This window comes from Lathamus discolor, chromosome 3, assembly GCF_037157495.1.
Source record: "Lathamus discolor isolate bLatDis1 chromosome 3, bLatDis1.hap1, whole genome shotgun sequence".
NCBI lineage: Eukaryota > Metazoa > Chordata > Aves > Psittaciformes > Psittacidae > Lathamus > Lathamus discolor.
Genome location: NC_088886.1, coordinates 44,020,536 through 44,047,786, shown reverse-complemented (window position 1 = coordinate 44,047,786; position 27,251 = coordinate 44,020,536). Strand labels below are relative to the sequence as shown.

Genomic DNA, 27,251 nt, shown 5'->3' with positions numbered 1-27,251 from the left:
AGTCGCAGCGCCGCGGCCGCTGCCCGCCAGGGGGCAGTGTCGCGGCGGGCCGGGATTGGCTGGCGCGGGCGGAATGATGTCGCGGAGGGTCCCGCCTCGCGCGGAGGTGGGGAGGCTGGGTCCCTGCGCGAGCGCTGCCCCGCCGGCGGTTACTTAGCAGTTGGGAGCGGGCGGTCCCTGCGGCTCTCCGTGCCTGGGAGGCTCTGCTGCCGCGGAGCGCGACGCCGCCGCTTCTCGCCTCGCCATGTCTAAGGAAACGAAGAAGCCCTTCCGCCAGAGCATGACCGAGTGGCGGCAGTTCATCTACAACCCTAACAGCGGCGAGTTCCTGGGGCGCACGGCGAAGAGCTGGGGTAAGCGCTCTCGCGGGCGGGGAAGGGCGCGTGGCGAGCCGCCCCGGGGCCGCCGGCGAAGGCGAGGGGAGGCAGCGGGCGGAGGCGAGGCCCGGGGCGGGGGACGGGCGGCTGCAGCAGCGGGGCCCGCGGGGGAGGCGGGGGCCGCGGCGGCCAGGTGAGGCAGCTCGCGAGGCCGCGGCGCACGCGCCCCCGCGACGGTTACAACCGCCGCCGCCCGCCGGTCTAAAAATAGCTGCGCGCTGTGGCAGCGGGCGGGCGGGCGGGCGGCAGCGCCGCGCAGAGCAGGTGGGGACCGGGGGGGGAAAGGCAGCTCGCGGGAGCGCGTCCCGAGCTGACTCACCCTCCCGCCTCAGCACGCAAATGCGGCGCGCTGGGCCGCAGGCTCCTCCTCCGCCATCCGCCGGGGGGTGGGGGGAGGGGGCTCTCCGGGGCCCCCGCGGTGCAGCGGTGACGGGTTTCCGCCGTGGAGGTGTGGGGCCGGCGCCCGCGCCGCGCTGTATCTCTCTCAGTGGATGGCAGCCTGCGTGCACATCAGTGCAGCTCCTCTTCTCCATCCGTTTCGCACCCCCCACCCCCCGCGCTTCCCAGCACCGCAGGACATCGAGAATGAATGAGCGCGAATTGCCTTTGTACTTCTAGACGGTAGCTGCGGATCAGAGAATGAAAGCAAAAAAAAAACCCCACCCAAAACAACGGAAGACCCCAAAAGTTCGAGTCCCAGTTCCAGATAATCTAGAAGACTGATCGTTGTGTGTCGTTGTGCGTCATCGTGCTAAATTTATTACAATGAAAGGCTTCTGGGCCTTCTGTTTTTCTGAAGTGAAGCTTATAAGTGAAGGTTCTCTAGTAAGTCTTGTGAAGGCAGTGCTTGTTTTCCTATTTTCAGGTAGTCTTCCCGTTGCTTTCCTCTGAGCTGGAAAGCATGTTATCATAATCTTGTTGCTTCCAATAAAAATATTTGGATTTTCTGAGTATGTTTTCTTATATTAAACAGTTGTATAAATGCTTAATATTAGGATGTTTCTTCAGTCCTCATGAGACATACTTACTGACTTCGGAAAATGTAGCGTCTCCTCCCAGAACTTGGATGTAGTTGGGATGCTTAATAGTTGTGCTTACAAAACCAACAAGAATCTCAGCGTGGCATAAAGGAACAGGCCGATACATCCTTGGCCTTGACACAATCTCAATGAATACTAATGTTGAAATAGTGAGGAGGAGCCTTAAGCAGACTATGCATGGGGTGTGCTTTCTTCACTATGCCAATGTCTCCGGCCTGTCAAGAGAGGGCCCTAGCTCTGACATGAGTTCTTCTCCATTCAGATGGAAATAGGAGCTTGTGAGCTACTCTGCCAGTTGAATAGCAAAGGAGAGGAAATTTCCACTGTGCTGTTCTCCAGTGATTTTCTGTACAGGCAGGTTTCCTCAAGTGCGTGGGCTGGGTGAATGGGTGTATGGATTGCAGAAGTCTGTTTGTCATGAATCTGCTGAGTGCAGAGACTGCGGGCATGTTAAAATAGCTTGTCACTTCTTTAAAAATGTGGAAATGAAACAACCTTCTCTGTTGTAAAACCTATCTAGTAGGATATGTCACCTTACAATGTTACCAGTCTGTGCTAGTCCAGGGCCAATACTTGGAATTGGTAGGACTTAGTTGGTAACTGAGTTTCAACAGCCAGCTCCCTTGATGATGTTTCTCCATATTGGGTGGGAAGGTTTGTACTCTCCAGGCCTAATGATTCTGTGATTCTGTGTACAGGCTTAGATAGCAGTTTGAGTAGTTTTACTTCATTAATAAGTTTTCTTAAGTGGTTTAGCTGGTCGTAATGTAGTTGGCACTATATAACTTTTCCTTAGGCTGGACATAAAAAGGTAACTGTTCAGCAGCACTATAAGTCGTCAGTGTGTTTTTTGACAATATTTATTTGTCATGGCATTTTACTATTAACATATTTGGCTTATTTAGTTTAATTATATATATAAAGTAAATTATGGTCTCCGACTGTTCTGGGAGGTGGTGTGTGGCTTTCTGTTTGGTTTTTATTTTTTTGATTGCAGAACACTTACTGAGTGTCTGTTGGCATAGAAGAATATGCAGGGTTTGGTCTCACTTCTGCAGTACTGCTGTGGGATTAGAGCAGTCTCACTGACTATTGTTCCATTTCTGTTGCCAGTCTCCCCACTGAAAGGTGGGGAGGTAGAGAGGAGAGCTCTGGTTGCCAGTCCGCTGGGCTGTGGTGTCTCCAGGGGCAGCGTAAGAATTCGATTGGCTCTGATTCTTCCGTGCATATTTCTCGTCTCAAGACAGCTTCTTCACAGAAATAGGACAGAAGCAGCAGAGGAACTGTTAAATAATTAGTCACAGTATATGCATGTTTTGCTTTAGACTGAGACAGTCCTGAGGGCTTATGTAAATTGTAACTGCAAGGCAGTGATTCTCTGTGAATGTGAGTGCTGTGGCACTGGAGTACTCATCTGCCATTCCTACATTAGGATTAGGTACGTTACCTTTTAGAATTTGGTAAAAAGCCTTGTACCAAGACTCCTCTTGCTGTAAAAAAAAATGAGGGATTTTTACTTTACTTTTCACAGACTTGAGGGATAATTCAGTTTGTATCTCTCACAAATAAGAACACCCTTCCCCATCCAAAATGAACACCCTTCCCCAACCACCGTATATTTTTAATCAACTGCCATAATCATTAGTTGTATTAAAGAGGAGATACTGGAAAAAACTGATGACTTTTGGTGGTGGTGTTCTCAGCAACAAGGCATAAAGGGTGCTAATAGTCTTCCCAGAGGTGATGGGAAGGAGGATCAGTCCTGGGGTACTGATAAACAAGAGGTTTATCAGGTAGGGAAAAGAAAAGAGTACTTGGAAGGCTGCCATGTTGTACCTTCCTATAATTAAAAGGATTAGTGTTTGGCTTTACTGTAATGGCAAGGTGCTGTGCCTGCCTAGAATTACAGCAAGAATAGAGTGAGATCATCATGAAAGTATTTTAACGGGATGCTCACTATGCACTCAAAAGCATGCATAATCTTACAAGATAGACAGTAAGATTATAGAAAAATAATATGTGCCAAAAAACCCCAATAGGCAATACAGAATCTAGCAATACTTCATTTGTGATCACACTAGGTGTCATGTCAAGCCTGTTTAAGCCCTTCTGTAAAGCTAGTTGTGTTAAAGTGCTCAAGGTAGATAGAGGTGGAATTGTCTTGAAGTACACAGGATTTCAGACCTACTGAATATTCTTTTGAATGCTCAGATGTATCCAGTGCAAATATGTGCTTGAATTTAAACAGATGAAAAAACAAACAAACAAGGCAAAAAAACCCAAACCAAACAACAGACCAAAACAGAACAAAAAAAAAAAAACTAAACAACAAAACAAAACCAAGCAACATCAACAAAGCCTGACACCTTATTTTTAGGAGAGTTTTTCATAAGTCAGTAAATACATGGTCTTGTCAGTCATTGTAACAAAAGATCCAGTTTTGCTTCTCTTTCTTCTCCACCGAGTTGCTGGGACATACAGTGCTGTCAAAGTTTTAACTGCTTTTCTGACTTGATTCTTCTGTGTTTGTTATCAGTGTTTAAGCAGGGGTTTGTAATCATTTAGCTTTCTTCACAAGCAGTGTAATATTAAACATTCTGGCATTGCTGTCTGTGACTGCAGAAGTACTTACACATCCAGGTTGTGAATTGGAGAGAGACACAGTGCTTTTTGTTTTGGTTTTTTTTTTTATTGTGGCAGATGGACATTCCTGCACATCCAGGAATATGACTGCAGTCAAAATCTTACTAAAATTTTCCATTATACTGCCTATCAGCAGAAATTAATATTTGAGAAATCGGTAGAATATTTTAAGTTCCATGGCAGAGATCTGTGAAGAAAGCAAGCTTGCCTTCTCTTGTTGCTCTGGTGGTATGGTAAGGATATATAGGGGGTTTGTTGGGTTGGGTTTCTTTGTATGTTGTAAATGCTTCATCATGACGTTAAGCACTGGCTTTTGTGATTCTTCGGAAGTGTGGCACTAGACAGTTTTCATTGTCTGCTGAAGTATTTAGCATGTTACATGTGGAGCCCTGGCTTACTGTGAAATAAACAGTAACATAGGACCAAAGTTTTATTTATTTTTTTCCTGATGTCTTCCTTCCCTCTTTCTTCCTCTCCCTTCCCCTAACATCCCCCAAATTTGGAAAACAGTAATTCTTCAGTGGCTAGGGAATAAAGTTGAAACATTAGTGATTATCTAACATGCATAATTACATTAGTTTAAGGCAAGGAAATCCATCTGCAGGTGGAACAAAAGTCCTTGGTGTTGCTGGCGTTAGTGGTAGCCACTAGTAACATTACTTAAGTGTTTAAATCCCCCTAGTTAAAGATACCGAAGAATGATCATGCAGGTGATAGGATCTGTGCAGCATTGAATCCAGCAAACCATAACAACAGCATTCCGTTTTCATTGTTGCAGGTAATGTTGAACAGTTACTTCCATATCTGCTGTGAGAATGTTTATGTTCATACTTGTGTATATCTACCTGTGTATTACATATAGGTAGATACGCCAATCTGGTTTATGCCAGATTGACGTGCTTTTTGTCACTTTTATCATGTAAAGTTTGGAAAGCTTGTATTCATTGTGGAAATGATGGCCAAGTATGTGATAGCTTGCATTCACCGGAGTCAGAAATTCTAAATTTCATAGTGGAGAAGTGTTTTAATCCCTGTAAATCGATGGCAGACTAATGATGGCACCAACATGTTGGTTAAGAAATAGCAGTTTTCCGGACTTGACTGTTGCTTTTCTGTGTGGTTAGGATATGAAGGGGGTTTGGTACTGTGATGCCTTGGGAAAAAAAACAAAACACCAAAACAAAACAAAAAAAAAAGAAACCTGCAAACCAAAGCAAAAACCTTGGTAAATTGTAATGCAGTATTTTGGTTTTGGCAGTTGTCTTTTTTAGTGTCGAAGGCTGAGAGACTTGAAGGGTTTGGTATAGCAAGATGTTCTGCAACAACTGAATTGAGTTGTATATTGGATGTGGTAGCTGTACTTTCCTTGGAGAAACTGTGGAGGATAGTTTTCCACTGTTACTTGGGTGCATCTTGTTTCCTCACAAGAAATCCAGTGTTATGTGAAATTATTTTGGCAGACCTTCTTGACAGGTTATGGCTTGTCCACTGTGATTAGCTTAGGATAATTAATACTAATAGGCTCACAAAGAGCAGCTTACTCAGCTTGGAGCTGTTGGAAGTTGCAGGAGTTTTTTTCGTTGGTGTTTTTTTTGTTTGTTTTTTTTTCCTTTTTAGTGTGGCAAAGCATAAATGGTGTAGGTTAATAGTCAGTGTTCTTCAGTGCATTTACAAACATAGTTAAAATAAAAAGTAAAAATAACCTCTGTGTGTATGTATGCACATGCACACTTTGCTGGACTGGGAGATGTTAATGTTGTTTCAGGACCGTGAATAGAAACAGTCTTCCTTGTTACTGCTGCAGCCCTGGTGGATAGGATGTTGCTGGGAGGGGAAGGGGGTTGGACTAGATGATTGCCAGGAGTCCATTTTAACCCTATCAGTTCTGTGATTCTGTGACTCCATAAGGGGCTGTTCACAGTGCACTCTCCAGCACAGAGTCCATCACTATGTTTTAGACATTGGGGTCCCTTTTGTTTTCCCTAGCAACACTGGAGTCCCTCTTGTTTTCCCCTCTACTGGCATTCCCTCTGGTTATGAGGCCTCCGTCCCCAGGAACTGCCTACATGTAGCAGTTCTGCCCCACTGCAGCTCTTGGCAGGAGAGGAGGAGCCCCGGAGCCCACTTCTCTGCTGGAGTAGAGAGGCTGTGTAGGTAGGTAGCCACATCTCCTTGACTCGGGGGGGCAAAGGAGCAGAGGTGCAGCAGGCTTGGATTAGCTCTTCAGGGTACTTCAAAATGAGGTCCAAGGCCAATATTGTAGATGTTACAGTAATATTATCCCAAAGCGGTACTATACCTAGAGCAATGTCTGCTTAGAAGTGCACCACTGTGGGGCTGTGATGCTCATCAGCAGGCAGGGATTTTTTTTTATTATTTTTTTATAATTTTTTTTTAACCTGGTAAATCAACATCATATTTTTGTGCTTGAAATACAGATGCATTCTGAAATAGCTAAATGAAAAAGTTTTCCCTTGTTTTTATGCTAATTGCCACAGAAGGTGCTTGTCTTGTTTTTCATGTCAAACTCTCTGTCTGTGGCATTGCAACAACTGATCAGTGCATGTCTTGGTCACTTGATAGAAAGTGTACTTTTAAAATAGCTTCATGAAAGTGTAGACAATAATGGATTAACTTGTAGGGATCAAGGTGAGAGCTGACCATAGGTTTTGTAAGGGAGTGCATTTGTTTCTGTGGTACCTTCTGATTAACACCCAATGTATTTTGGATCATTGTTCCATTTTGCATCTGATTTGCAATTTGCAAATGGCTGGTGTGCCAAATACAGATGCAACTTCTGCAGAGGCTTTTGTTGATGAGGATTTCTACTGTTTTTTTTTATTTGCTTTTTCAGCTTCTAAATAGCTTCTAAATAACCTTAGAAATAGTTTATAGTAGAGGTCTAGCTGTCTTGTTTATTATATACTAAGCTTGTTCTTGTGTTCACGTACTTTGCTACTTCTAATCACCATTTTGTATCTTGCATCTCAGTGGTTCCCAAATGTATTTTAAATAGCTGAGTGCTTTCAAATTATTGCATATTCATAAGTAACTTTCTCAACATGTGAAACAAAGCTAAAATGCAACCAAAATCCAGTAACATTCAGCTGGTTGCTGGAGAGAGCTTACGGTAAAGATAATTTGGGTACCATCTCATTATTTTAATACACGTACACTGAGTTCTTTTGGGAGAAGTAATACAGGTACTTGACTCTTCAGCAGTTGTGGATTACCGGGGGTTTTAGTACACTAGAAAATATTTCAGTGCAAAATACGAGCATACGAGTTTCTGGGACAGGAGCCAGAGGTCAGGCTTCCTCCTGTCATCTTGCAGTGAACTGTCCACATCACTGGGGTACAGTCATTTTTGCTTTTGATTTTTCCTTTCCTATGTAAGGATGAAAAACACTGTACTTGGCTCTCTTATATAATCAAGTGTCAGTGGTAGAATGTTGCATAATGGTTTTGATGTGCTTTTCTTGACCCAAGTTACATCTCTTTGGCTTCCTGATAGCAGCCTTATAGCTAGAATGTTTCATAAAAATTGGATTTGCATCATTGTTCAATAATGTTTTCGAATTAGAAAGGTTTTGAATATGCCTTTCTCACATTCTTTTTGACAATGTCTGAGCATGTGTTCTTAAGTCTCAAGTGCTCAGCTTTAAAAGAGAATCACATGCTTTTTTTTTGTATTAGTATTGTATACTTGATCATTTAAACAATTGCCATTGTATCTTATATGTCTTTTAGTCTTACATCCATATAGTACCTATGTTTCATCTTTAGTTGTGAACTGGCTCTAGGTAAACATAATTTTTAAAATGTACTCTAATAGTAATCATCAATACATAACCTCAGAAGTTCTGAAAACAGCAAACAGTATGCTGTTAATTTTTTGCTTTAATGAAATACACTAACATGGGTCCTTGAGGGTCAAAAAAACCCCCGAATAATACAAGAATACAAAACCTTGTTTGAAAACTTAGTTACTAAATTAGTTGAGCTGTCCCAAATTTTAAAAAGCTTTTAAATTAGGGTTTTGCAACCTCTGCAGCTGATTTGCGGTACTGTCGTCTCTAAAGTAAGATTTTAACTTTGGCCTGTCTGTTACCTTGTCTTTTTGGTAAACAACTGATCTGTGTCTCCAGAGTGCAAGTCTATGCATGCATCATGAAAAGAGGGGTGAGGAGCAGGGAGAGAACAGGGAAAAAATACACAATCACAGGAAGTTTCCAAGCTGTTTTCTGAAGTAGCCTTCTTCCATAGCAATTTGTTGCAGATAAGTGATGGAGAGGTACAGTGTCGCAATAGGCTGTTCCTTTGAGGCAGTTTCCTCAGGTTTTGAAGTCTCTTCCTTAGGTAACTTTCAAGTTGAAGCTGGTAACATCTGCGTAGTTGGTAAATTCCAGGTATGTATCCGGGTCCTTGAGGTAGATTGGTAAAACAGGTGGTTGTGTTAGGCAAAGACTTCTGATAAGTCTGAACAGAAGGATTGGTCTACTTTAAAAACTATGCAGCAGAAAGCATTTTCAAGTTGAGAAGTCTCTTGTAGGAGGACGTATGTGTGAATGAATGCTCTATGTGGAGCTTTCTCAAATATCAACTATGTTATTAAAGCACCAATCGCTTCTGACCTGTTACAGATCCAGTGTAATAATTTTATCTTTTCACTCCATTCTTTTGTCTTCCCTGTGACCCCTACTTTTCCAGATACAAAACTATAATTCCCTTAAACAAGGGAAACTCTTCTTTCTCTGATGGACTGTGGAGTCATCTTTGTCAACTTTCCTGTGTAGCTGAAAGACAGTTTTTAATGCTTCTCACTTAAAAATAAAGATTTCAAAATGCCTTCTAAATTTTAAGAGCCAGAAAGTATGAATAAAATGGTTTTGCGTGCATTATTTGTCACCAGGCAATACATATGTGTGCTAGAGGCATATTGATTTATAACTACTATTAGGAGTGGGAAGGGGCTGGGAGGGCAGGGAGGCAAAATCAAACGTATTGCTTATTTCTCATTTTGATTTTCAAAATAGGTAATAGAATTAGCTGAAACTAAAATAGTAATTTTAGCTTTTTGTTTACAGGTTTGATCTTGCTGTTCTATCTGGTGTTTTATGGCTTCCTAGCAGCACTCTTCACATTCACAATGTGGGTTATGCTTCAGACACTGAGCAATGATATACCAAAATACCGTGACCGGATTTCCAGTCCAGGTAAGAGTGTATTTATTTTTTCAAAAAATCCTGTCTTGTTTAACAGCCAAGTTTCAGCTGAGAGTTTGCTTAAATTATGAACTGCCTGTGGGAAACTGTAATTATTATTAAATACTTACAGGCTTCAAAGAGCAAAACTTGTCACTCAGTCAGCAGCTTTTTATGCATATGTGCCAATGTTTGCTGTTTTTCCTCTTAAGTTCTTTTCAGTTGAATGTGTCAGGTATGTAGACTGTAGTTTTACCTGTGCATCCACACAACATGTTGTTGTATAAGTGGGATTATGATTTAATCATACTGCTTTAAAGAAAATATAAACCAGTTGTCTTGGATCAGGTAGAAGGCCACTTATGATTAGTATTACATACGTTGAAGAAAGTGCAGGAAGGCTGTACTATGAGGATGATAGGCTCAAGGTTGTGTAAGGGCTATGATGTGAAGTCATTTCCAGAGTTTTCATTATAGTATTGGATAGCTTTCAACCAACGTGAAATGTCTATGGATTCTGCAGGTTGATGGCGTATTATGTAGGAATCCACTGAAGGGAGAGGGTCCTGTGATGGAGCTTCTGATGAAGCTAAGTCCGCATAACATGTAGCTGCCACTAAAAGTTGTGTATTGCTTCCTGGAACTGGTGCTTCCTTTGTGTGCGTGCCCATCTAGCCCCACTGTTGGCTGCTGGTTCAAGGAGCTATATGTGACAGGAAAAAAACCACTCAATAAATAAAAATGAATAATAAGGTGGTGGGTTTGGTTCCCCCCTCCTCTCCCTAATTTTGTTTCCTTTTTTTTCTTTTTTATTTTTTTTTAGATATTAGTATAAATATATCAAAAAAGTCTGCCATTATAGGCATTATTTTGCTATATCTTCATACTGGAAAACAATAAAGATTTTGACTCCGAAAGAGTTGAAAAATGCTTCTCATAGTTCAACTGCACCAAAGAGATTACTGTTTTCTAGTTACTGTTTCTGGAAAATGTGTTAGTATTTGACCTGTATGTGCAACTTAAATGATTGGACCACCTGAAAATCTGTGGTATCTCAAATTTTAGAACAACTTGGCTTAGGGACCAAATTTATGTTTAAAACACAACAGAACTAGATGGCTATGTAACATTAATGTTTTGGTAGAAGTTAGATGACAGTATTTTTTAAAATGCTTTTCCTTTTTTTTGAGCTTCAGACTCTTAAAATTGACCAGCATCTTGCAGCTGCATGATACATGATCTTAACATGAGCAAGATGCAGTTGGGCCAGTATGATAAATGTCTCTAGATTCAGCACAGAATTTATTCTGATGTAGTGTTCAGACCTTCTTAAGCAAATGTCCTTTTATAAGGAATTTTTGAGGATTTGTGCTGGGGTGTTTTTATGACTAAGAATGGGCTAAAGGTTGGAAATGATGTTATTATTTATAATAATAATTATTGTTAATAATATCATAATTGACAATTTGCTTTATGTAAAAAAAAAAAAGGGGGTTGAAAAGGAAGGTGGCTTAGTTGGCCGTTTCTCCCCATTTTCTTTGTGGTAGTCAGAACCTTGGTAGTGGAGGCTGCCATGGGTAACTGACTTAATACTGGACTGGAGTGACATGTTTTTCTCTTGTGCCTCTTGTAGTTCAGGGGATAACTGTTTTTAAATAAGTCATAAAGGGTGCTTGCTTAAAAAAGTATGTATGCCACAATTAGTTTTTAATGTAAGAATTCCTATGACAAGTCTGAATGATTTTTTTTTTCATCGTCTTTAATGCTCATACATGAAAGTTAATGAAATTGCCTATTTGTGTTTTATTGTTTCTCTTTAACTCTGTCGTTTTTCACTTGCAGTGAAACATGTCATGTTCCTGGCTGTAAAACTTTAAATTATAAAAAAAAATTCTCCACACACAACCTGGATGGCGTAGGTCAAAGGCTTTACTCTGGTGTTAAACATACTTGGAAATCTCGCACTTGATTTCATAATTGATATTTGACTTGCATTTTTCACTGGGATATAATATTATCAATCAAATCCAGTTGATTTTAAAATGTGGGGTTTTTTTTAAATCCCTCTTGGAATTGTAGGAATATGTAATCTGTTACAGTCCTAGGTGTGATCCTCTGTTGAGGCTGCTAATTTTCTTCCTCTAGAAGAGCTCAGATCCTTTGTCTCACAGTCTATGCATCAGTCCTTCAAGTAGCTTTTTCTGTGGAACTTACACCATAGTCTCCAGGCATACTGTGATCCACTGGAATTGGAGTAGTTCCTTCCTCTTGGGATGTTTGTGAAGTTTCCCTGAAGCAATAAATCTCTTAAAAATAATGTTTTGTTCATTGATGGCTAGTTTAGGTACTAGTTTAGGTTGTCATACTCACTTTGAAAAATGGCATTTAAATCTTTCATTTACAGTATAATTCTATAGATAATAACAATCTCTTCTCCCTCAAGCTCCCTTAGTGTGTGTAAAAACCCCTTCAGCATTTTTTCAGCCCTGTTAATAATTATCTTGCATTTTGTTGAATGCCAGTTCAGCATGGAGGTCAGATGATGACTGTAATGGTGCAAAGTAATTTGCAATCAGAAATGTTATTTGTAGTTTTATATGGACTGTCAGTCATAAAGGCATTTAGTTACGGCTTGCCTGGAAATAATTTAACTGCAGCTAACACAGAAAGGAGGCTTTATGATATATTTCCAATCCTATAAAAAGTAGAGTAAAAAAAAAAAAACATTAAATGGTATCAGTTGTTTTCTTTAGAATTAAAAAAGATACTTGTCTGTGATAAATTTCTGGTATTATTTATTAGTGCCCAATTTCAAGTATTTGTAATAGTTTCTGCCTTTGGATGAGAAGCTTGGCCATTTCTGTGGGTGAATTCTTAATAGACCTGGGCTGCTTAATTGTACTTTTTATATGCTTTCCAAAAGCTTACTGCGATTGACTAACTACAGTAATGTCTTAAGAATCCAACATTAAGAGAACTTACCCAACTTTATCTTCCCACTGTAGTCTTATCTTCTCAAATATTTGTTTTGTATAAACAAGGCCTATTTATTTATTTATTTATTTATTTATTTATTGGGAGATGAGTTTTGGTTTGTGCCTTAAATTTTATTAATTTGGGAATCTAGGTTTTAATCGGTTTTGCCAGAGGATGGGAAGCTACATGGCAGCCTAAGCCGATGCTGTAATTGCAACTTCTTTCCTTATGCCAAATTTGACATAGTTCAAACCATTTTAATATTCTAACTTAGAAGAAAACTAATTTGGTAAAAAATACATTGTTGGTTGTTATCTTTTGTGGAACTGCAGTGTCAATTCGCAGCTATACTTGAAGAGACAGATGCATGGCTATTCATCTGTGAATCACAACTGCAGGGGTTTTATCTGTTCTAATTATTTGTACTAAGAGTTACCCTAAGGTAGTGTGAATAAAGCAAGCATATGCCCTTTTTTTGAAGATTCAGTCTCTTCTGCAGTATCTGGTGGTGTAGCGCTATTTCATCTGTTACTGAAGATGTGATGAATAACAGAAGCATTGGGTATCCCTGTTAGTGACAACTCCTGATGGTACAGGCCTGAATTTCTTAGCAGAGTATGCCTTTTGCTTTCACCTACACTACTACAAAAAAAAAGCCTAAGATTTAACTTCGTAGTTTTCTTTACCAATATCCTGGGAAGAACAGTTCAGCTCTATCAAGGACCCATACTCCATGCCAGTGTCTGCTTTTTTCATCCTTCAACACAAGGCTGGACTTGAGCATTTGGTTATCTATGTCCTTGTTTCTCCTCTTTGTCGTGGCTCCCTGGCTGTAGATGGTTCCTTTTGCTATACCTGCAGCCAGCAACTGGATGAAGCCAGCCAGAGGCCAGCACTATGTCAGGTCATAGCAGTCTGGGAGGCAGCTCAAGAATGTTCATAGTTACCACAGCCTGGCTAAGGCATACCCTTAATAAAGTTTCTTGTATTCTCCATTAACAGATGGCATCAAAACTTTCTGTTTGAGGAGAAGGAGGAAAGGACTAGCAGCTAACCTGGCTTGCCTGTTTTGATTGTGGAATCTTTCAAGCCATCTTTATGTATTATGAATTTAAAAAAAATAGTTTGTTTCTTGTGGGTTTCTGAGATAAATACAGTCACAGCCTCATTGTATATTACCTAAGTCTTTGAAGGATAGCTTTAACTGGAGGTTTTCTGGGTGTGGTTTGGGGTATTTTTTCAATATTACTTTACTAAATATGGAAATTGGGACATGAATCAGTGTAATTCTTTGATTGGAAGTGATTAAGTTGCTGATTTTGCTATTTCTAATCAGTTGGGTTTGGTTTGTGAATTACAGTTATATGGATTGAATTTAAGTATTAATTCATGTAATGATGATTTTGATAACTAGCTTCAAACACAAACTCTCTTCCAGTACTGTGGAATATAGGGGTAGCCTTGATGTTTTTTTACAGATAGGTATTTTCCAATTTATGCATATGATTTTTTAGTCGATTAGAGTGCTGCAGGGAAGAGAGGTTGTTCAGTTCTTTACTTGCACTTTTTCTTTTTAAGGACTTATGATTTCACCAAAGCCAGACACTGCACTGGAATTTTACTTTAACAAGAGCGACGCCCAGTCATACGCAGAATATGTTGCTACACTTAGAAAATTCCTTGAATGTAAGTAAGTTACTGCAGCTGCCTAAGTAATTCAGGAGTCTTAATGTTGAGTGCATTAGTTTCCTTTTTTGCTTGTAGTTACCAATTGCTACTGGAGGCTGGTTCAAGTTCAAACTTACTCTAGACATGTGAGTTATTAAAGTATATACATTATAGAAAAAGGTAGGTATGAATACCAGTATTAGAGAGGAAGCCTGAGCATAAGGAATAGTGGAGAATTTTGGGTCCTTATCCAGTGTTTTGGCAACATGGTTATTTAAATGTTACAAGATGTAGAAATTACATACGCTAAAAGAATTCAGTGTAAAATTACACAGGTCATTTATTTGGAGGCAAAGTTTATCAAGACTTACTTGATCGTAGTCTTCATCTAAATGGTTTAGTAACTAAGTGTGAATCCTTTATTCTTAAGAACTTGTTTGCCTGTTTAAAAAATGAGGCACACAAAGATTAAATTAATTGCAATTTATTAACTTTTACCCTGGCACACAGTATTTACAAGCAGAAATATTAAAACATTGAATTTAGAACACGGAGAGAAGGTGACACAGGACAAGACTGCAGGATGGCAAAATCACTAGTTTAAGTCATACGTTATTTTATATATGTGCCTATATGTACACTTAATCTAGTAATACACAAATCAGTTTAAAATATTAAGAATTGAGGAGCTGCTGTAAAATCTCACCTGTGCTCATGAGTTGCTCTGTTAGCTACACAAGCTACATACTTGAATCTGTCTATATTTGGAGTTCTGGTGCCTACTAAAAGCTTCCATGAGCAGGCTTTTCTTTCAGAGCTCTGCCAAGGGATCCTGGGAGGAATGCTGCATTTCATGGTTATTTGCCTCTCCTGCAGTTCAGTGGGTTTTGGACTGTCCCATTAAGGATGAATTTTCCCATTTTACTGTGTTTATGCTTAACTGGGGGCAGGGCGTAAGAGAGGGGAACAAAATCACAAAACATGTTAGATGTGAATAAATGAGCGTTTGTGATGATGTGATCTGTGTACTTGTGAAAACACAAGGAATTGAAAAACAAAATTTGGGTGTTAATATAATGTAAGTTGTACTACCTGATGTATATGTAGAGACAATTTAATATTAGTCCTTGAAATACTTTGAGAAAATTCTTAGATAAGTAGCAACTATATATTACATGTTTAAATAGGCTTTTGCAGGTTTTGGTTACTTGTATGCTTTATACCATTGATTTACAAGCTGTTTCTGTTTCATAGCATATGATGATTCAAAGCAATCCCAAAACATAAACTGTACACCAGGAAGGATTTTTGATCAGAATGATGTTGCTGTTAAAAAGGCATGTCGATTTAACCTCTCTGAGCTTGGCCAATGCTCTGGAAAAGAGGATAAGGCCTTTGGCTATTCTAAAGGAACCCCCTGCGTGCTTGTGAAAGTAAATAGAGTAAGTGCCTACTTACTTATTATATATTCCTATAAAAGTGCTCTCAGCTACCACTCTATGAAAAATAACTGTAGAAAAGGACTGAAATATGTGCTCAGTTTGTTTCTCAAGATATTTATATTTCTGGAAGAGTGTAATTTACGGAAATGTCTGGCAGTTCATGTGTTTCAGAGAGTAAAATGGAGTGAACTTTTTAAGCATTCTAATACTTACAAGTATTTATTTTTATTTGCATCAAAATATCCAAACCTCCTGTTTTAAGGAGTATAATGCAAGTTTTTGCTTACTGCTCTGTGTAACAGATTCTAAACCACTGTGCAGGTACACTGTGTTTTACTTTGTTCTTGAAATGTAGTTAGAAGATAATACATTCTGTAACTCCTAAACTACATAAGCTGATGAAAACTTTACTAAGTATTTTACTTTTCAGTGATATTACACATTACTTGAACTGCTAACTGGTTTTAGATGTTAATGTTACATGCTGAATATAAAATAAGAAAATAATCCTTTCTGTGGCCACCGTAACTATTTGAGCTTATAACTTAACAATGATTTCGATCATAGTCCTAATCTAAAATTGTGCTTCATTAGACGGATTTGCTCCCTGTATAAACTCTCTCATATTAAGTGGGGGGAAAATTCAAATTCGGTATGTAAAACTGGAAAGGGAAAGAGACTGTAACTATTTTAACTCTCTCTCTTCTAGATAATTGGGTTAAAGCCTGAAGGAGAACCACGTATACAGTGTGCATCTAAGGTCAGTTCTGAATGTAAGAAGTAAGCATGTAGTTAATTTTCCTTGTAATTATAATGAAAAGTAATTTATTTCACTCTTTTCCTTTCTTGTTAGACTTCGTCTTTTATTTTCCTTGTATTCAACTTGATGTACGTCTAGTTTAGTGTCTTTAATTTCTTCTGTGTGTTACAAAAATACTTAGTTGTTGTTCTTTCATCTTTAGATAGATTTCAACTACCTGGCTTGCTCTAGAGTCGAGAGAAAAAAGCATACATGTTATTTGTGATCATATTTATTTATTTATTTATCTATTTATTTATTTATTGTGAGTTGCATTTTGTTTTCCCATTTCATAACCTGTATTTTTATTTTTTTCTCCATGCTGCAAGTGCACCTTAGACAATTTTGTAAATGATGGGTAAGACACAGTGTGGAAACTGTTACTGTTCAAGTAAAAGCTGCCTTCAAATCAAGTGTAAACTACTTATAATGACTAATCTATTTGTTGTGTACCAGTGGATTTACACAGCCTGTTTTATAGCAACTATAATAATTACTTTGACTTCTGCATATTTTTCCTAGACTGCTTGGGGAGCAGTGAAAGCCTTGGTAAGTTAGTAGCTTGAGCAAGGGATGGAGTCATGGCTCTTAGCTTGAGATGGCTGATAAAAATATAGGCTGGGAAATTTCAGCTATTAATGAGGCAAATACTGTAAGTGTTCCTGCCTTCATCCTAGGTACCTGTAGTAGGCATAAGTTTTAATACTTGATTTTGGTGGAGTCTTTTGAAAATTTTGATCTCCCCATGACAGTCTGTTGCAAGTAAAGGCAATTCTTATTTGGGACTGATTTCTTTATGCCCACTCTTAAAAATTGTTGTTCCACTGGAGGAATTACTTGTTTCTTTAGAATAAAGCAAGTTCCGTCTAGTACTCTTTCTTCTTTGACTTCTCTAGTTTATCATTTTTTGTAATGTGGCATCCCAGGCTGGTCAGAAGTTTGCCTCTAGCTGAGTTATTGTTAATGACAAGGTTTTCTATCTGCCATCGTATTGAAAGTAGTAATGTTTCTTGAGGTGAATTTGCCATCTGTAATAGAATGTGTATTTTACTGATTTTACTGTTTAGGTCTTTCTTTTGGTTATTTCCCAGTCTGTATCTGTAAATGTGATTTCTTGAAGTTCAGAGCTTTCAGTATCATGTTGCTATTTTTGCTGTCCACCCCGTAGCTTTTCATGATCATTTCAATGGGATCCAGTTCTCTGAAGTGTTCTGTACTACTTACAGCTTAGTGCCATCAGTGTAAGAACATTATTTTACATCTCACAAGTCCTTATTGAGAACACTGAATAGAGTCCAGGACAGTCATCTTCATTCCTACCTAAACTTCCTTATGATGTGTTGAGAACTAACGTTCAAGTCATTTAGAAAATATTGGTGATAATCCTGTTTTATGATGATTCTATTTCTTCAGCTTTCTTATATGGATGAGACAGTCTCTGTGTGACAGTGGTAAAAGCTATACTAAGCAAATCAGGGATGATGCTTTTTCTTATCCTCTTAGTTGATTTCACTAGCAAAAGAATAAGTTTGATAACAACTTAGTTGATCTTGGTGGGGTCTTTTGCTATTTTTTTACCCTTGAGATACTTGCCAATAGACTATATTGCATGTTACGGTACGTATTTTCTTGCATCCTCTTTCTTTAAATACAAGGTACTGCTTTTTTCCGTATACAGTTAAAATTCTCTGATCTACATAGATGTGGTGGTTTTAAAGTTTGAGATTATTAATCTTAGTAGTTCTTCAGTGACTTCCAGGGAAGATACTTGTCAGGCTTTGCTACTTTGAATGCATCTATTTTATCTTTAATTAGTCTGTTCTTGCCCTCACCCATCATGAATTAACTGCTTTGGAAAGCTTAAGTCTTGGTTACAATTCCTCCATCTCTGTAGACCACAAAGCAGCATCAACAACTTTCATTTTCTCCTTTTGTCTGTGAATCATTTTTACACAACTTCTGTCTGTTATGCCCCTTGCTTATTGAAACTCTTACTTAAAAGATTACACTGTTCTTTACATCAGCTTGTGAGGCCCTGTTTCCAATTCCATTTTTATTTCTTTGACTCCTTAGGATATGAGTGCTGAGTAATGGTCTCTTCCTCTTCTCTAGTGGATAAGGTGGATGCTTACCTGGAAATAATATGTTGTGACTCTTCTGGATCTTGTTGATGCCAGGATGTCCACTGTGACTCTCTCGTGTGTGCATTGGAAAGGTGGAGAAGGATAGCCCACAGGCTTTTGTGCATTTTGCAGACAAATTTATAATTGCATTGCATCTGCCACTGTACTTGAATGTTCCCTACATACTGGCTCATAACAGAAGTTGAAGTTTAGTGGTCATTTGTGCTTCTGTATTGATTCTCTTATTCAGGGTGTTTACCATATCTTTCAGTAACTCGTGTGTTCTGTTGTGGTGTTTTGGCTTTGTGTGTTTTTTTGTGGTTGTAGGTGGTTTTGTTGGGTTTTTTTGGTTTGGTTGTTTTGGTTTGGTTTTTTTTATGTGGGTTTTTTCCTTTTTTCCTCTGTGTTGCTGTCAGCAACTGTGGATTGAAAGAATTCAGGATGGACTGTGCTGGATGTTTGCTTCATGGAATATATGCTCATAATTGTGCAGTCCATAATACAAATACAGCTTACTAGTAATTTTAAATATTATCTCAGAAATCTTTCATGTCTGAGTGACAAAGATGGATTTTGCTTAAAAGGTAATTTAATTGAGCAGAGCAAAAATCCTACTATGAAGTTTGCTTCATCTTAGAGCAGACTTCTTTTAACCTGCGGATTTGTTCTTTGGCAATTTTTCTTCCTCCTTCATTTGTGTTTTTAAATTTTTTTTGTTCCTTATAGTTAGTTTGACATATATTGAGAGCAATTTGGAGAAGTGTCTGCCTGGACTTAGTGCACTCTGACTGTTAAATGGGAAAAAAAACCCAAAAAATGAAGAGGCCAAGTCTCATATAAGATGAGGCCAAGAGCTTCTGTCCCCTCATCCTGCCAGTCTTTGCCATCTGAAACATCATTCAAGTTTTTCACTTGGAAATTCCTGTTCTTCAAGCATTCTTCTCTGAGGCAGTTCTTCTTTCCTCTCCCTGCACCTTTCCTATGGGATTTTTTGTTAAATGTAAAAATTTTAAGTAGATCTAGTATTTCTAAGTCAACAGGCTCGATAGTTGGGGATGCTCCTCTCTACTCCCACACAGTGCTAGTTGTCATCACTGTAATTTCTGTGGATTAGGGAAGTGAACGTTTGCACTGTCAGACACTAATTACAGCTGTTTTTATCTCCTGCACCCTGGAGGAACTGAGGTGCTGTAGTCTTGAGATCTCCACAAAGAGAAACAAGCCAAAAAAGGATTGTGTTTCCAAGAAGTTTGGAGATCAGTGGTTTAGGTCCTTAGTTTGGAGCTGGGAGTGTACAGTTTCATGTGTGCCGAAACATTTTGCAGCAGTATTCTTTCAAGTTAAAATTACCTTTACTGAAAACCAGCAGATATATATATTTATTTAAATTGTGTAGAGATATTAATTAGGATTAATGAATTATGAAAGAAAACATCAAACCCCACAGCAGTTGCATGAATCAGGCAATTGCATGTCCCAGATCCTTTCTGCTATTGCACTGATAGCCTAATGCGTATATATTTATGACTGCATGCATGCCTTGTGTTTAGCTGCTCCAAAACCTCTACTCCTATTTATCTTCCTTATGTTATCCTGTATTCCAATTTCAGAAATGTATTCAAAAAATTAGTATTTTTCAGCTGCATGAGCTTTAAATAAAATAATAATGGTGAAAAGCAACACATTTCTACTTAGTACTTATATTTGCTAGCTCAAGGTCCAAAATACTTCATAAATACTGAAGAATGGTAGTAATTTAGACTGCAAAAGAGCAAGAACATTCTGTACAACATACTGTATGTTCTTTTGAGGAGATGAGAAGGTATTCTTGACCTGTGGTTTACTATTTTTTTTATCTTTGTGCTCCTTTTTTGCTCAGTTATATTACTGCAGCCATCTTTTAAACTTTGAACTGTTGTCTTTTTAAAATTGCAGTGGGTATATATTGTAGTACAGAAAAAACAATGAAAGTTATTAAAGCACTTTGAATTTGTGAATTACACTGAACAAGCAGTGTTCTGAAGATACATTTAGCATTTTGGGGGGTGCTCTAGTGGCATTTCCATTTATTGTGGTTCTATGTTTACCTTGTTATACAAAGCAGCCCAGAAAGCCAACCTGGGTCACATCAAAAGGATCATGGCCAGCAGGTTGAGGGAGGTGACTCTCCCCCTCTATTCTGTCCTTGTGAGACACCCCCCCCCACCGCCACCTGGATTACTTTCTTCGGCTCTGGGGCCTCCAACATAAGAGGGATGTGGACCTGCCTGGGCAAGTCCAGAGGAGGGCCACAAAGGTGATCAGAGGGCTGGAGCACCTCACCTATGGAGACAGGCTGAGAGAGTTTGGGTTGTTCAGCCTGGAGAAGAAAAGGCTCCAGGGAGACCTGTATTGTCTTCCAGTGCATGTGATTAAAAGGGGAAAGCTGGTGAGGGACTTTTTACAAGGGCATATAGTGACATGACATGGGGTAATGGTTTTAAACTGGAAGAGAGTAGATTTATATTAGATGTTGAGAAAAAAAATTCTTCATTATGCGAGTGGTGAGGCACTGGAATAGGTTGCCGAAAGAACTTGTGGATGCCCCATCCCTGGAAGTGTTCAGTGCCAGACTGGATGAGGCCTTGAGCAACCTGGTCTAGAGGAAGGTGGCAGAAGGTGAAACTAGATGTCCTTTAAGGTCCCTTCCAACCCAAACCATTCTATGATTGTGTGATATATGTGGGCACTTCCCAATGGTTTGAACTTGCAGTAGTTTGATGTCCTGCCAGGATACACAGTCCTGAGGAATACTGTGTATAGGTAGATGTGTTTGTGCATTATTGTACTGATAGACTGTGTCTGGGACAGCTTAATCATACATAGGTATTTTGTGTATCTGACACATTGGGCATCTCTTTAGTCAGATAAAAGGCACTAACTTTATAGGTACCTTAATCCAAATCTTTTTACAAGATTTTGGATTATAGGTGAAATTCTACCAGTAAAGCATCATGTGTATATTGTTATTCTAAGGTGGTGATGACACATAGAAACTCCTGTAACATCATCATTTAAACTTGGGTTTCATTTTAGATAGCCTGTATGCCAAGGCTATCTGAACAAATGTTAGGAACAGTACACCATTGCAAGGAGGTAATAGGTGTTTGTGAATTATTTTATTTTTCAAATTTCAGAGGCTTAAAAACATGGCTTTAAACAGAAATCAATATTATCTTTAATACAGATGTGCTCTTGCTTCATCAAAATTTAAAAGCTGGCTTGTGGATTTTGGGGATTTTAGGTTATGTATGGGGTTTTTTTTTGGTTGCTATTAAATTATCCATTGCAATGAATATTCTCTTCCTCCCTCCCCTTTTCTTTGACTCATAAGGGAAACATGAAGGCAAGCTGTCTTGACTTGATTACTAAATACTACTGTTAATAATCCTTACTGTACCAGACGTGTGCAGCATGTAACTGTTTGCCAAAAATAGATCTATTTTGGAAGTTATTCTACCAGTTTGTAGCTCAGTTGCCTGTCTTTAGGAATCTTGCATTTTATCAGGGGGTTATATTTCTAATTTTGTATTATTTTTTATGTAAGCAGATGTTAACTTTTAATTTTGTTGCTATCTCCAATCACAGGAAGCAGGCATGGTTGAGATAAATTATTTTCCTCCTGAAGGCTTGATTGACTTAATGTACTTTCCATACTATGGGAAAAGCTTGCATGTAAGTATGCCTTAATGATGGTCTTAATTTGTAAATGTTTTGTTTCTGTTTACATTTGCAGTTACTAATATCAGATTGATACTGTGTAATGAAGTACTCATAAGGAATACTACATATGCAGAGGTGTCACAGATTAGAGGTATACTTTAGCAGATACAAGCAAATATGCTGGGCATTGTCCTAATGAAGAAGAGGCTGTATACTAGCAGTATTAAGGGCATCTGCTGCTTTTTGGTCACTGATATCTCTTCTAATCTTTTTGCATGCAGGGAAAGGCAGGAAAAGTAAACTGGTTCTTCCGATTACAATACAGTTTCTAATGGTTGTAATTCTTGGCATTATGTATAGGATATTAAGTTTATAAATCATTATGGTATTGTTGATTATATTTCTTTGTGGCTCTGTGGTTGTTTTTTCTATTTGCTGTTTTATGCAGAAACACTTCAAGGTAGCAGATAATATTTTCTTTTTTAGTATTTATTTTTTATCTTTGTTTTTTTTTGTTTGCCCCCTCTACCCATATTGTATTCTGAGATAAATTTTGTTTATTTAATTGAATAACCCTTTTAGATTGCCTCTTATTGACCAAATTATTTAGTCTAATAAACATCTTCACTGTTCACTGTTGAAGATAAAAGTACTTTTTAAACATAAGTCTCTTAGATCTGTAGTATACCACAGTGGCCGGTTGTAATTTCACCAAAATGATTTTTGCACTAAATTATTCCTTTGTCAGTTCTTTTTCCAGTATACCCTATACTTATTTGCAGCAGTGTACATAACTATTTTTTTATATCCTCACATGGCTTTTACTAATGAGGAAGGAGTTCATTTTTCTTCAACATTTGCTTTCATGTTATTTACGGTAGTTCTGTTTTCCATTTTCTTGCCAGACTTTTTGAATTGCTAAATCATTTTCTTAGACATACAAGATAAGAAAAGACTGTCAACTTGTGCTTCCAATAGGCAGTCAGTGCATACTTGGAATGAAAGAATAGGGAAAGAGAGAACCCTAAGAAATGCAAAATGCAGCATCAGTAGACCTTGAGATGTCAGATGCTAGTTTGTACCAAAGACGGGATGAAGAACTTTCCTGACAAAATTCCTGTCTTGCTGCTATGCTGATGGAAGGGGAAAGAGTAAGAGAGTTATGAGGTCAGGCAAAACTCAGTGCTATTCTTTGCATGATATAGGGATTAAGAAAAAACTTGACTTTTTTTTTAAAGTTACTGGTCCAGTGTCCTTTGAAGTTCACTTTGTCATGTAGACCAGAGGCTGTGGTTTGAGCCATTCTTGCTTATGTAGGGCTCAATTTTCATAACATTAGTGTATTGTGAAAGAAGAGGCAGTAAGAAGAGTTGTGAGAGTTTGAGCTATTTAACGTGGTCTTAAGAGACTGGATTGATTTCTTGGCCGTAGAACAGAATTTTTATATTAGTGTGGAATTGTTGAATTACTTTATTCTGTAAAGGGGTTAAGAGGTTTCAACTTACCCTGCTGCTCCTCTGCTAAGGTAGGAGCCATAAAAGTACTAATAGCTACAGTTTCATGGTCCAGAAAATGCTTATTTGCCTTGTGCTGCCTCAGCACAAACTGCCTAACTCCCTGACCTTGGGGAATGTTACCTGTTTTTGATGATCTGTTGTGCTTAATGAGGATGTAGATTCACCCAAATTGTCTATGGAGTAAAAGTCCATTCTGGTATTATCTGCCTTCAAAGCATCAGAGAAATGTCTGTACCTCTTTGAAAAATCTTGGTGATGAGAAGACTTCTCTGAGGAAATGAGGGAACTGTACTTCTGTTTTTTAGAAAACTTAAGTACAATGTGGTATCACCCTTACAACCAGAGAATTCTGAGGATGCCTTGCTTAGCTGCATTTCCCCTCCCAGTTTGATGTATAGAGGAAGGAGCACAAGAAAATTTGTGATTTAGTAAAATCACCATCCAAGGAAAGCAGTTGTGTCAGTCTACTTCAAGCTACTGCTTAACATGGAAGGTTTTAGCACATCAACTTCTCTGCCATCATTCTTTGTAAATGAGACTTTGAGTACTCTGTTGTGCTTTCTCTGGTAGTGAAGTAGGGATGATAGACTCCTTAATACATTTGTGTTACTTTTAGGTTAAGTTAATGAGCAGGGAAACAAAAAAATCTAATGCAAATTTTTGTGCAATTGAAATTTAAGGCTTATATTTGTATAATACTGTATATTATAAATAGTGTCATATTTAGTCCACTGGCTTACATGCATTTTTACAAGGAAAATAACTAATTTTGCTTATCAGCAGTCAGCAGTATAGACCTAAAAATATAAATGAATTATGGAAATACTTTATGAATATTGGATGAAATGCTGCTTTAACTGTAAAATAAATAAGCTCTTATTTAATTTGTAGGCACTCTACAAGAGAATTTAAGTTGTCCTAATTGAATTGGACTTGCAAAATAATATTGGGTTGACAAAAAATGAAATCCTGCATTAATTCTTTAATTTTCATTATAAGGAATGGAGTCAAGAATTGTAATTGTTCCACCAAATATGACTGAATATAGGATATTGTCAGAATGTTCAAGGAGAGGTTTCTGTGTAAAGCTATTGAGTAAATAACACATTTTAGAATGGATTGTTGCTGAAAAAATAAATGGGTTAGGGTGGAGAGGAAGCTGGTTTACTAGTATTTCTTGAATCATGGTTTTGGCATGTCAAAACCCACTGAAAACTGCTCAGGAAAAGTTATGTTCTATAGCAGATAAAAAAAACAACAACCCCAAAACAACCCCAAAAGATGAGACAATGGAATGGATAAGGAAGGAAGACTGTCATTTCAGAGGCTGTTTCAAGTAGAGGTTTCTAGAAAAAAGTGGACTTAATATAATAGAAAGGGGTAAAATCATATGCCTCTTGAAGATACTGTCTGTGACTTAAATTATGTGGAATGTATTACTTAAGAAATAGCATAAGAATGTATAGCTGACTGTTGAACTGGGGGAATAAAAAAGTGTTACACGAGTCAGACTGGGCTTTGAAAAGCTGGGTTCTTAATTAGCTTTTATCTTAACTGTTCTGATGGATTAAATATTAATTTAAATGCTAACTTACTGTGGTATCTCAAATATTTTCCCCATCTTTCTGTTTACTAGGCTCACTATTTACAGCCTCTAGTGGCTGTTCAACTAGCAATTAACTCCAACAGTACCAAAGAAGAAATAGCAATTGAGTGTAAGATCCTGGGCTCACCTAATTTAAAAAATGAAGATGACCGTGACAAGTTTCTGGGACGAATTGCCTTCAAAGTTCAGATGACTGAATAGCTGGAGTAAAAAATTCCCACAAAGTAAACATTGTGTTGTCTGTTTTGTATCATCTGGACATGCCATTTTAGGATATGAGACCACCTTGGAGAATGTTAAGGTGGTTTATGGCATTCAGGGTAGCATAATAATATGCTTCCAAATTGTATGTTTAAAATCCTTCAAAATAAATGCCTATCCTGCTTCTGCCTGCCCCCTTGGAACAGTGTACAGACTATAGTTATGTCATAGGGACCTGTAAATAGCTGTTTTCAAACACATAATAATGGTGACCTTTGTCCTGTTCTAAAATGTGGTTTTATCCCCCAAGTGAGTGTCTCAAGCTTAATGTGCTGTGCTATGTAAATATTGTATTGATTTAACACTGGTTTAACTGTCATATCTCAATGCTGACACAGTTATAGGGATAAATAATAAATGGTACCTGATTGACATAGTGATTTTTTTGTAAGAGTAAACACCTCCAGCGTAAATTGTATGGAAGTGGGTGGGTGGATGGCTGTGTGGAGATGCCTTAAATTGTAGACTGGGTGGCATGAGAGAATTGAAATTGATTTTATGAATTGGTATGGATTTCTGAAAGTAAGTGCTAAACTAGTACTTTCTTGTGCTTGTCACTGTGCAAGTATTGTGTACTTGTAATACTTGGTATAGAGTTTGGTATTCTAGCTGAGGAATTGAGTCTTCGTGTTGTTAATTGCTTGCAATATGTGGAGCACAAATAAAATCTATACAATATTTTAAAACGTTTTAGTTCAGAAATATCAATAGAGAACAACATAAATTGTTTAGGGTCCTCGTAACAGTTGTACAATAGAGCTGCTTGAAAGAAACAGCCTCACTGTTGTGGAAATAGGCTTTCATTTTCCAATTAAAAAATTTCCTGAAGAATCTCTGTTAAAAAAAAAAGGAAAAGAAAAAAAAATTGTCTTTATTAAACATTCTTGTTTAATTTATGTACTCTGTTTTGTTGCATCATTTTAACATGCTTCACATCTTCATCTGCTCTTTCATCTTGGATTTTCTGTGTATTTCCTCATCATCCATTTAGAAAATTGGTGTCATCAGCTGCTTGATAGAAATACCGTATATTAACTTGGAGTAGATTACTTGCAGTTTAACTTAAAATAGAGTTGCTAAAATTACTACAGACTGGTTTATTTGTGACTGATCCTCACATTAAACCAAGTTGACCCGTTATATTGGGTTATAACTAACACAGTTGTGCTGACATGGGATTTGTGTTGCTCTTCCCCAAGGTTTTTGTTTGTTTTGGTCTTGTTTTTTTTTGGAGTATGTGGTCCACATTCTAATGTCTTCTCAATACTGAAGACCATAGCAGATCAGCATTTGTGTAAATACCTGTATGTTCTGCTAGTTAGGCCTAAATTTGTTACTTAACATGTTTTTATGCCTAATTCTTACAGTGGTTTTTAATATTTTATTTAAACAAATTATATGAATGATTACTAAAGTTTAAGATCTAGTCTTAATGTCCTGCTTTGAAAATGTTTGAGGCCAGTCTAAGCCATGTTAGTGCAAAACCTTTTTAGCACCTGGGCAAGGCTACCCTGGTGCACAGTTGGAAGAAGCTGCTCTTAATGGGACTTGAACAGTATCTTGAGCCTCATTAAAAATAGATTTCTACTGATCTGATACCATTCTGCATGCTTTTTTGTTGTCTATAAAAGAAAAATTGTTGTTCCTACAATATGCAATGGATACTTTTGTAATAATAGCATGCTTTAATACTGAATAAGAATGTTCTTTCAAAAGATTCCATTACTAATGTTTTAAATCATGCACTTTTAGAGCTGGATACCTGGGTTCTTGAAGATATGACTAATTGCTTCTCTGTATTATTAATACTGCCTGAAAGTATTTTAATAGTCTTGAGGGAACTTAAAGTATAGATGTTGCATTTGAAAATGACCAGCTTGATGTAAAACAATT

The 27,251-nt window shown here is 38.0% G+C and overlaps 1 protein-coding gene across 1 annotated transcript; it reads left to right on the top strand.

Annotated features, from left to right (window-relative positions):
• The first annotated feature begins 76 nt into the window (after positions 1-76).
• Positions 77-26,254, top strand: ATP1B3 (ATPase Na+/K+ transporting subunit beta 3). Its single transcript, XM_065674936.1, has 7 exons — positions 77-353; positions 9,148-9,276; positions 13,819-13,926; positions 15,163-15,350; positions 16,060-16,110; positions 21,900-21,986; positions 25,128-26,254. The coding sequence occupies exons 1-7, from the start codon at positions 245-247 to the stop codon at positions 25,296-25,298; spliced, it is 843 nt and encodes a 280-aa protein (XP_065531008.1). The 5' UTR covers positions 77-244; the 3' UTR covers positions 25,299-26,254.
• The last annotated feature ends 997 nt before the right edge of the window (positions 26,255-27,251 follow it).

Excerpts from the sequence above, each read along its gene's own strand:
- ATP1B3 (XM_065674936.1), top strand. The coding sequence starts at position 245 with ATGTCTAAGGAAACGAAGAAGCCCTTCCGCCAGAGCATGACCGAGTGG. Across the intron at positions 13,927-15,162 it reads ACTTAGAAAATTCCTTGAAT|CATATGATGATTCAAAGCAA; the intron begins GTAAGTAAGTTA and ends TCTGTTTCATAG. Across the intron at positions 15,351-16,059 it reads TGCTTGTGAAAGTAAATAGA|ATAATTGGGTTAAAGCCTGA; the intron begins GTAAGTGCCTAC and ends TCTCTCTTCTAG.